General features: G+C 48.1%; 1 protein-coding gene across 1 annotated transcript in view; it reads right to left on the bottom strand.

Moving 5' to 3' along the window:
* Positions 1–241: 241 nt before the first annotated feature.
* Positions 242–11,402, bottom strand: part of RAD51B (RAD51 paralog B) — a 539,221-nt gene continuing 528,060 nt past the window's right edge. Inside the window, exons 10-11 of the mRNA XM_005877928.2 lie at positions 9,410–9,488; positions 242–964 (exon numbers count right to left, since the gene is read on the bottom strand). Coding sequence (XP_005877990.1) covers positions 948–964; positions 9,410–9,488 — 96 coding nt within the window. The 3' untranslated portion in view covers positions 242–947. The remainder of the gene's footprint in view (positions 965–9,409; positions 9,489–11,402) is intronic.

Raw genomic sequence — 11,402 nt, 5'->3', positions numbered from 1 at the left:
ATACCAAAGGCTGGGAAGATTTGAAGGGGCCGGAGCCCCAGGCTTTGCCCTGAACCAGTCTTGAAGCTTTGGTGGGAAGCCTATGGCAGGAGGAGGGGGTCGGCTTGGTGTTGTGCTAGAAATGACTAAATTATCCTATGGGTCACCAATTGATTTATTTGCTAATTGACTGGCCCAGCTTTGGGCTTTCAATCTAAAGAAATCATTTCATCCTTTATTAAATACTGCAAGAATCTCACTCTTTGTTCTGCAGGGCTGTACACAATTTATTAGTGAAACTTGAATTTACACCACAATAGTTGCACCACTAATGACCTTCCAAATGCTGCTAACACCATACATGTTCCGCTTCTCAGTGGGATCCAGACCTGTCAGTGAATTCTGAGCCTGTCGACCTCCCTCTGACACAAGAACAGACCCCCAAGCCCATGCCCCCTCCCCCCATCCTTCCATGATTTCATTTCTGAATCAGTTACTCTTCGGAGATCCCAATTCTTATACACCTCCTCTTTTTATTTGGTGGACAATACTTTATTCGGAAATGTCCCCTCCTGTAATTACAAATCCTGTTAGTCCTCCTCCTCCTCTCCCCAGGGGGATTGTGGGCTTTAATTAATTAATGTGGTTAAACCGCTTTGAGGTGCCTGGTTGAAAGGTGCTATATAAGTGCAAATTATTATTATTATGGCTGTTGACATCCCACGGCAGCAAGGCCCACAGCCCCATGCATCTAGAGACCAGAACAAAGACTCCTTCGTCTTCACCTTCCCTGCCAGGTCTGCGATGGCTGGCGCAGTGGTGTGAGGGCAAATCTGTTACCATCTCAGCAGCAATCAACTAATTAATCCCCATTAGGCAGGCTTCCGCTTCCTTCTTCCACGCAGCATAGTCCTGTTTCATTTCACAAATCACGCCCCCATCAGCTCTAGACAAAGGTCACAGTGTCCCTATGGCCTCTGCTGGCCTAAAGGAAAAAAAGAGAAAAAAAGAGGGAGAGAAAGAAAGTTTGAAAAAAAACAAAACAAAAGCGTTGTCGTTGTGAAATGCACCAACTTGTCACTCGCAGCCTGAGGCAGCGCTCCTCCCAGCAGGGGGTCCACTTCCACACACACACACCTGTCTGTGCGCGGCACACGTGTGGGTCAGGGTCCTGCAGCCCAGGCTCTGTTGATAAAAAAAAGATAAAAAAAGAGGGAGAGAAAGAAAGTTTGAAAAAAAACAAAACAAAAGCGTTGTCGTTGTGAAATGCACCAACTTGTCACTCGCAGCCTGAGGCAGCGCTCCTCCCAGCAGGGGGTCCACTTCCACACACACACACCTGTCTGTGCGCGGCACACGTGTGGGTCAGGGTCCTGCAGCCCAGGCTTGATGGCTGTCGAGAAAGGGGAGTCTTCCCGGGCTGGGTGGGAAGAGGTCACCCGGAGAAGCCGGAGCCCCTCTTCGGCTTCCTCCTCTCCCCCCAGGTTTCCCCTGAGAAAGCCAGCTGCCATCTGCAGCCAGGAAGTCCTCACAAAGGCAGGGGACCGTGATTTAGATGTTTTGTGCTACACCTAGCACAGCCCGGCCCTTCACAAACGCCCAGCACTTCCACCCTGATCGCAGCCTTTGAAAGCAGCCCCGTGGGGGAGACGTGGCCTCTCGAAGGGACGCTGCTGACCAAAATGCTCCTACAAGGTTGTGCCTCAGCCCCTTTGTTAGCGTGGACGTGGGTGAACCTCAGGGGGTCATGTCTTCATCTGCCTTCATTTATCCTCCCTATTGAAGGGCTCCTTCAGGACATCGGTCAGCCTCTGTGGGAAATGATTCGGAGAGCAACAAAGGAACTCGGGCCCTTTGGGGGGCCTGCGGAATTCAGTAAACATCTGGACACGGAGGGCCAGGTTCTCAAGCAGCCTTGCTGGGGAGATGTCAAAAGAGAGAAAGAGCTGTGTGTGCAATGCAAGCTCTTAGTTCTGTGGCGACATTTGTTGTAGAAAAACACAGACGCCCCAGTAGGTAGACAGGAAGATTGTTCAAAGGCTCCTCTGTCTGTCAGTTGGTGTGAGCGCCGTGCACTGTGTCGGTTCTCATGGCCCGTGCGAGGAAATAAAAGTTCTGCACGGCTGGGAGCAGCATGCGACGGGTCGATTCTGCACGTCCTATGAATAACCTGAGGTTGCATAAGCCTGTCCTGGGTGTGCTGGGGAGCGTTTCTGCTCTCCTTACAGTTCGGGTGCACTTTCTGGTCAAGGTGCCTTGGATTCTCATCATGAGCACGTTTTAATTGACCAAAAAGAATGAAGTCCTGAGCGTAAGTGATTTATACTTCACGGTGAAATTCAGGATCTGAACTCTTGACTCTCAGTGCTCCTTTTATTGTTGAATCAATCCATTCAGAGCACATTAGTCAGCATGATTCATTAGTCACATGGTGCTAATCAGCACTCCCCAGGGTCCCCAGATCTGTCCTCAGCCGGCAAAAGAACCTGGTCTCTGTGGAGAGGCACTGCAGGCCATTCCATCTGCACCGGGAGCTGGCGTCCAGTTCCAGCCCCACATGCTCTCGGGAGCTTCCTCAGCCATCCCAGTGAGAACGAGTCTGTCTCCCCTGTCCCTCCATGCTCCATTTTTTTAACCTTGATAATATGTGTCACATGTCACAGTTTGGCTTTGATCAAAGTTATTTTTGTTTGAAATAACTAGATTTTGAGCTACTAAAAGGAAGAAACTTTTTTTTTCCAGCCTCATATCCCCCATGGTTTGGAAACAATAGATACTCAACAAATACCTGAACTCACTGAAATAAAGCTTACGTCGTATTCCAGAAAGAACACGGTGTCCTTTTGGAAGAGGTTTTCAAAGAAAACCAACAACCCGGACGGATTTAACATCCCTCGGTATTATTACCCGGGCATTTTCACAAACGCAGACTGTGACTCCGCAAAGACGGCCAAGCGGCTTGCAGCTTCTGAAGGAGTGTGGGCTCAGACTAACTATAGGCCAGGCCTTGGAATAGAGCTTTGCTCTGGAACCTTAACCCAACGAACATTTTGTTCCATGTTTTAAAACATTGTGGAGACAGGAAAAAACATTTTGGGGAGAAAAAAGTGTTTAGTCTGTGATTTTGGGCCCAAATTCAGACCCTGCTTTGTGCTATAAGCACTAGTAGCTGTTGCTCAAATATCTTTCTTGCTTGGTGCATAAGAGCAAAACATACACTACAGTTTCTGCTTGAGATAGATTCCATTTTGGGTAGGGGACCAAGATTTTGGGGTGCTGATCTGTGGTGTCATTACTGACTGTGATACCCCATTTCTCTGCTCTAGGCTCTACAAAAGAGGGTCCTGACAGCACTTTTAACACAAAATATTGATGTTGCATTTCAACATTATGCAACAAGCCCAGCCCTAAGGTCTGTACTACCTAATCTCCACAACCGGACTCTAAGAGGGATGTGTCACTGCACACTCATCTCCCTCGCTCGTAGAAATATAACTCCCAAAATGTAGCCGTGTTCCTGGCCTCCGGATTGACAACTACCCACCCTCTGACCAGCCATTCTCCTTTTTGATGTAAACCCAGAGAAACCCTCACACCTGCATACCAAGAAACATGTGCAACAGAATTCGTTAAATTAACAAATAATTGTAATTTCCATCAACAAATAATTGTAATTTCCATCCAGGAAGGAATGGCCAACATCTGGTATATTCCAACAATGGATGTGACTACCTCAATTAAAGTGAAAGAACATGACTTACGTGTATCAAGGTGGATATACTGCAACAACATGACGTTAAGGGACAAAAAGAAGTTATGGCATGATGTGTGCAATAAGCCATTTATGCAAATTTGAAATGCACTCAAAACATATCTCTCTTCGAGGCTAACAGCCAGAGTAAAAAAAAAGTGGGCATAGCAGAGGGCCAGTGTGGGAAGATGTCACACAGGGAGGGGATGTGAAATGAATGTTTAAAGGGAAGAAGAGAACTGGGCAGACGGGAGTCCTTCCTTGTTTCCTCTGGGAGGCGCCTCGCTGAGCAGAAGGCAGAAGCTGCGGGGAAATGCTTGGGCCTGCATGAGCTTTCTGGGCTGCAGTGGCGCCAGCAGCCCGGGGACGGTGCCCCAGGCCTGCTCTGTTCTCTTTTCTGTGACCCCTGGGCGAGAAGTTCACTCTCTCTGCTCCACTGACTCCCAGGGCTCTCTGCCCAGGCTCCCACGAGAATGCCAGGCTGTACCAAGTATGTGGGTGGTATTTACCAGGCAGACACCTTCATACCTGGATGGAATCAGGTTGAGAATCTTCTGGGTCACCCTGAGTCCACCAGGCAGAAAACATTTAGATGGGTTACTGATTCAGACTGAAATCTGATGAACTCAGATGGTGGTATTTGGGGGGAAAGAATTTTTCCATAAATCATCCTGTTGGCTCAGTGACTAAGAAAATGGAGCAGAAGAATCTAACCCAACTTTGTGACAAGGGAACAAACAGAGGAGATTAATGTCCCTCCCAATATGCTTTAAAAGGCAATCAAACATCCACCCTTGCACTTACAAGAAAGACGAAGCCATGGCTCTCCAGCTCTTAAAAAAATCATGGTTTTACCTCTTTGTTTTCTGCTTTCTTCAAAGCCCCTACACGAGGTGGTTAGGAAAACAGGAAACTAGCTTTGTTTCCAGCACCTTCTCTGGATCTATCTCAGGGACCCCGGGCTCTCCTTAGGTTCCCCATCTCCATCCCAAGGTGTATGCGGCTCACTCGAACCTAAACTAGCAGAGGACAGCCCCAGAATCCAAATTCAACCTGCGATACCTGATCCTGATTAAAAAATAAAAACAATGTAAAAAAAATAATTCTGTCCTGCTGAGAAAGTAAGCCATTATCTTCTGTCCTGTTCAAAGCAATCTGGCTTTTGTGTTTCAAATGCCCCTCAGCCCCCAGGAAAAGGAGAGCGCAGCAAAGGCAGAGTGAGCCAGGAGGAGACCCGGCCTCTTCATGCTCCCTGGCAGCCCCTCCTTCAGGGTCTGCTTCTCTACTCAGGCCTGGATGGGCCTGATTGCTAAAAGCCCCACAAAAGTTTTCCCAGGCTTCCTGCACCATCAGCCACACAGACTGGCTGCTTTTTAATTTTTAAAAAAATATATTTTTCCTACAAAGCAATCTGGCTTTTGTGTTTCAAATGCCCCTCAGGCCCCCAGGAAAAGGAGAGCTCAGCAAAGGCAGAGTGAGCCAGGAGGAGCCCCGGCCTCTTCATGCTCCCTGGCAGCCCTCCTTCAGGGTCTGCTTCTCTACCCAGGCGATGGGCCTGATTGCTATGAGCCCCACAAAAGCCCAGTTTCCCCAGGCTTCCTGCAGCATCAGCCACACAGACTGGCTGCTTTTTAATTTTTTAAAAAATATATTTTTCCTTATTTCAGAGAGGAAGGGAGAGGGAGAGAGAGGTAGAAACATCAATGATGAGAGAGAATCATTGACCAGATGCCTCCTGCATACCCCCTACTGGGGATCGAACCAGCAACCCAGGCATGTGCCCTGACTGGGAATCAAACTGTGACCTCCTGGTTCATAGGTCAACACTCAACCACTGAACCACACTGGCCGGGCCAGCCTGGCTGCTTTTAATGACAGAATCTTTATTCCTGGCCTTGACACAGAGGCCCAGGGGTCCCAGCTGTGTTCTGGGTGGCACAACACTTGGGGCTTCCCAGGGAAACAATGGATAAAACCAGAGCAGATGTGAGTCATGTTGGAGCCCGTAAACTCTCCCTCCCTCCTGCAACCATGCGGTTCTGTGGGCCCACCCTGCTTTTCCCTCTGCACTTGGTCCTGGCACCTGTTGGCCTCCCTCGGGGCTGGCCATGCTTCTAAGCTTTTCCACTCTCGGGTGCTGAGGGTTTCATGGCGAGCTCTGGGGACAACGTTAAAATGGAATAATGGCACCTACCCCTTCACCTCTCCACTTCAGTTGCACAAATAAGCTGAACTCTCCCTCTGCTGGGACTTGGCCCCTCTCAGAGTCAAACCATCAGAAGCTGGTGGCTGTGAGCTCCTTCTCCTTTGGGGCCTAAGTATTTCCCAGGTCTTGGGCCCAACCCTGAGAGGCCAGGATGCCCAACCAGTGCAGAAAGACAAAGGAGATGCAAACAGAGGGGTTACCATGGCAATGGCCAGAGCCAGGGAGCCTTCTGAAGATGCTGGGAGGGTGGGTTTTCTTTCTTTTACCTTTTCTTCTTTTCCAGCAAAAGGAGAATAGTTCCGCTCTCCATTTTACTACAACAATAGCATGGACCAGCTCCTTCAAGTGTTTCAAAAAGCAGCCTAAGAAATCTCTAAGCAAGCCCCTCAGTGTCTCCTGCCTGCCGGTTTATTGTCCCTCCCGGCCCAGTGAACAAAGGTGGGGGAAGGGTATCAGGCCCCATGGCCCGCTGCTCCCAGCATCCTAATCCTTGAAAACTGGTGAGAGGAGTGGCCTGCAGAGCAGGGAAATTGAATGTTGGCCTCACCTTTTCTTCCCTCCCTCTACTAAGCACTCCGGAGCTCGAGCTCGGCAGGTATTATACAACCTCCGCCTGGCAGGCAGCAGGAATCTTGGGGCTTACTAAGGGGATGAAAGGCACTGAGGGATCCTTCCCACATTTGCCTGTTTGGGTTCCTCCTTCCCACCCTTCCAGGCTGCATCACCACAGTGGAGCCACAGGTGGCAGGGCTGGCAGCTCCTCTTTTAGCTGGCACCACCCTCATCTTCCTGCCCTTCCCCTCTCTGCCACCTAGGCAGGAATGCCACACTGTCCCCCCCAGCTCTCGGTACCAACCTCCATGCCAACTTAGGGCTATCATGCCAGAGCAACCCCTCACACAATAAAAGCTTATTGGCCTTGACGGCTGGTACCTTTCCAAGGTTACCACCCAGGGATCAAAGGTTTCTTTGCTTTAATCCTGGGAAATGTGCAGGTGTTTTCTAGCTCAGTCATCTGGTAAGAGTGGGGGAGGGAAATCAGCTTTTATGTTCCCGTGTGTGGAGATCTGAAGGAGATAGCTCTCCTGGGCTGAGTGAAGATAAGTACCCCATCTCCTGGGAGAATCAGATACGGCTGACGTTGGGAAGGCCTTTACAGATGGTCCAGGCCAGTGACTACAATCCAAGGAAGAAAAACATTTGCATTGCAACCTCCATGCAGAAATTGAAAATGCGCGCACACACACGATCACACAACAAATAGTTCATGAAACAATACAATATGCTGGCTGTGACTCATTCATTTCAGTTTATCACCCAGGAATGGGTTGTGACACAATTTGCCACGCGCTGAATCCAGGTCAACACTGTCATTTTCAAGCTGACAGAACTATATTTTCTCAAGATCACACCAGAGCTGGAATAGATATCCAAGGGGGTCTCTCCAATAAAGGAGGGGCCCCCATTTTCCTGAGGGTCACAGCTTTTGATTTTCCCAAAGTCTTGGGAGCACGCAGCTGGAGGAAAGGGCCTGCCCAGAGGTTTGTACTCAGAGGCATTGCTGACAGGGGCCGTAGGGTTTTGCTTCCTGGGAAAACCGGAGATGGAGGTGCAGCTTGAGGGAGTGGGATGGATAAATCAGCTTTCAAAGCAACCAGGTGAGGCTCTGCAGCCCCTCAGACATTTTCCCTTATCCCTTGGGGTTCTTGGATCATCGGCCACCTTCCTGAGTTTTTTTCTTTCCCAGACACACAACTCCAGGTCCGCCTCATTTAGTAACTCACTTCCTCCCCTGTTTTCCAACTTTTTCTAATATCCTTTCCTTGTAGTTTTTTAAACCTCTACCGATTGATTGCAATTCCACCCTCTACTTTCTCTAACAACTTCATCTTTCCCGTCAAAGTCACGATCCTAGCAATGGGTGTCAAAGAGGCAACCCTGTGGATGTTGTTTCCATAAACACTATCCTAAAAGTTCTCCAAACTAGACCCGGCGTAGCCATGCCTTTTACCACAATGCCCAGGGGTCAGGATTCTCAACACAAGGCATCTGGGTAGAACTGGCTCTCCCCCCTTCCCCCGAAACTGTCTCCTGATCTTCCACAGATTTTCTTGAAATCTTCATCTAAATTTGCTGTTTAGTAGACTTTTAATCTTTTAAGAAAGGCTCTAAAAACGAAGAGCCAAAGCCACACGGTGCCCTGGGTAAATAAAACTCCAGCCTTCTGATGGCTTATTAGTTATACACCCTCAGAGACTATGTAACAAAGGGGCCTGCTGTTTGCTTTGCTTAATCTGGTCTTAAAATCTCGGCTTCTTTGTCAGAAAACAATATTTGCAATTGTAAAAACAATATTTACCAAGGAACTTGGATAGCATAAGTCAAAGGCTAAGAGCCAAAGGTCAGTAGTTCTTACCCCAAATTTCCCCGGCCCCGAGTCCCTGCTGAGGAGCTCAGCTGCACCAAACAAACACACTGCTCTCAGGTCCATGACGAAGCGGCGCTTTCAGAGGGGAGGAAAGGGAAGGCTGCAGCCTGTGCGCGGACAGAAGCACGGACGCTCCAGCCTGCCCCACACAACTCCGGCTGGATCTCTGCAGTGCACTGTGTCTCCCTGGGATGTTATACAGACTCATCCTGTTTCACAAACCTGGGAAAAATGCTCAACTCATAAATCCTATGGGCAGACAGTGCTCCCACGGACAGCAATGACAGTGTGGTCCTCCCTGGGACAGGCTACATGGCCACCTGGGCATCTCTGTGGGCAAGGCCTCCTGCCTGGCAGTGGGGGACAGATGTGTATCCTGAGCATTTCTGTGGGGAAGCTTCTCAATGGCCCAAGCAGTTTGGGACCCTGTGGGCTAAGTTCATTAGTGTCTGAATCGATCTCGTGTTCACTGTTTTCTGGGCAGACCTGTGATTGGACGCCTTTCCTACCTACCAGAGGATCCAGCATCTGGGAGTGAACCACCAGAGCAGACCAGTGGTTCCTGGGTGCTTTCCCACGAGCCAGGACTCAGTGCCTTCTGAGCCCCAGGCCCATGTCATAAGGTGGAGGCCAGCAAGGCCTGGCCCCCAGTCGGGACTTGAGCACAGGTCCCTCAGCCTGTTAAGCAAGAGGCTCTGAGGTGGTGTGGAGTCCTCACCCCAGGGTCCGAGACTCACCCCTGCTCCTCACTCCAGGATCTGTGAGAGGACTAGGCGGTGGCAGTTCCTAGCCTGCTTGGTTTGACCCTTATTCTATTAGAAAATTCTATAGTTCTCTCTAAGCCCCACAACCACCTTCTTCAAATTCTTGCCACAATTGCCAATCTCTTTCATCTCACCAGGATAAAGACCACTGGCCAGTTCCTCTTGACCTTTGATTCTGTTCTGAAGTCGTTCCGATCAGGAGCGTAGCAGTAATTATCACCAGCAATGGGCACCACTGAGCACAATCAGCTTAGAGAAATGGCTTCATCCAAGCATCTTACCTTGAAGAACCAGGCCTTCCTTCTCGATGGTGTAGACAAAGGAGGCGAAGGGAGCCAGCGGGGACTTGGCGATGAGAATCTGCACATCAAGCACATTGCCCAGGGTTAGTCCAGGGAGAGACCAGAGGGGAGCCCCCGTTCAGTCCCCTTCCCACTTTGAGACAAACTGGTACCCTATGACCACAAGTCATAAGGTTTATTTATGTTTTAAAAATTATTTTAGAATCAATTAGTGTTATTCTGTCAATCAATTGATTACCTTGGAAGGCTGTACATTTATTCCAACTATCCTGCCCCTGAATGCCATATTCTTGAGCCAGTTTTTCTAGAAATAAATTTCATTATTGTATGTCATGTGCTTAAACCGTTATCTTTCTGTCCAATGATAAAACTAGACTAATTTTATTCATAAACTTAGCTATTCTACTAAAAAAACTTTCAAAGCTCCCTTAAGAGATAAAAATTTGCCATAATTGTGGATATTCAAAATAACTTACGAAAGGCAAATCCATGGTAGGTTGCATTCTTGACCCCAACTCTTCACCCAGTCTGTATTCATCCCCTTTCCCATGTGACTACAGTTCCTCTTGGTTAAGGTGTAGAGCAGTGGTTCCCAACCTTTTTTTTTGGCCATGCCCAATATATCTCCACTTATTCTCTGATGCCTCTGGTACTGTTGGAAAAAGAATATATCCAAGCTAACCTGCTGTCTCCGAAGGAGAGTGAGAGACACGTGGAGCAGAGCTGGCCTGCGGGCCCATCCCAAATAGTGACCCCAAGGAGACCCACAGGCGCATTGGGGAAATGCTCATTACTGCATGCCTCTGAGATTTGGGTGTTGTCATGAAGCATTACTGCAGCAAGAGTTCACTGACCTACCAGCCAACACAAAATACCAAAAATATTTTGAGCAATGGCATTCTCCTAAGAAGATACCTACCTTAAAGGGGATGGTCATTTGGTCATTATCACTAACCTTTTATCACACCTCATAAGGTTCTACAGAATGTCTAAGGACTGGTGGGTTATTATCACATTTCTCCTAAAGGAAGATGAATATCAGCTTCCTGTTCTACAAATTGATATCATCAAAAATAGTGACAATTTGGCACAGAGCCACTTAGGTAATCAGGGAGGCAAGGAAGAAGGAAGAAATAATTTCAAATAACCAAAAGGCTCACAGGTACTATCTCAATCTACCTCAAGTCAACAAATATTTACTGACTGTCAACTATGAGAAATGGTGGATTAATGCGGTGAAAAGATCACAGGTTTTAGTCTTGGAGTTTGAATCTCTGTGCCTGTGGCAAGGCTTGCGATTGTCCCCTAGTAGCCATCCCCCCATCTTCTTTTTAGTAAATAACTGCTCAGGTTACAACATTCCTTTGCCTCTTTTGCAACCAAGGAGGCCATTTGACTAACAGAACAGGAGTGTAAATAGCAGGTAGAACCTCTGGCATATATTTTCCTAAGAAAATACGTGCTCTTCACTTTCCCTTCCCCCTTCCCAAGGGCAGGAACAGATTCAACCACATGGATGTGGACACCTTTGAGGATGACAAAGCGACCCAGGAGAAGGAAGCTGGGTGACCTCATAAAGCAACAATGCCTCCCACCTGGGGTCACCTGTCCACCTCAGGACAGAGCCACTGTGAACCACTGCATTTTGGAGTCTTTGTTACCATGCCGCAGCCTGAATTCTAACCAATACTTTGGCTATGGACAACCTCACTTTTTTGAGTATCAGTTTCCTCGCATGTAAAATAGGGATAACACCACCCACCTAAATGGTATTATTGTGAGGATTAAATTAAGTCTATAAAATGCCTGTTACTGTGTCTAATGAACAAGATTTCCAACAACTCATCATGGATGCTTCCCGAGCACTCCTTAACGTTCACTCATCAACACCCAATATTCTTTGCTTTTACCAGAAGGATTCCACTTAAGTTGAATCTCAATAATTTCTATAATTGTTCCAAAGTTATCTAGA

This window comes from Myotis brandtii, unplaced genomic scaffold (assembly GCF_000412655.1).
Source record: "Myotis brandtii unplaced genomic scaffold, ASM41265v1 scaffold536, whole genome shotgun sequence".
Classification (NCBI taxonomy): Eukaryota; Metazoa; Chordata; class Mammalia; order Chiroptera; family Vespertilionidae; genus Myotis; species Myotis brandtii.
The sequence above is the reverse complement of the archived record's forward strand: the minus strand, read 5'-3'. Positions and strand labels throughout refer to the sequence as shown.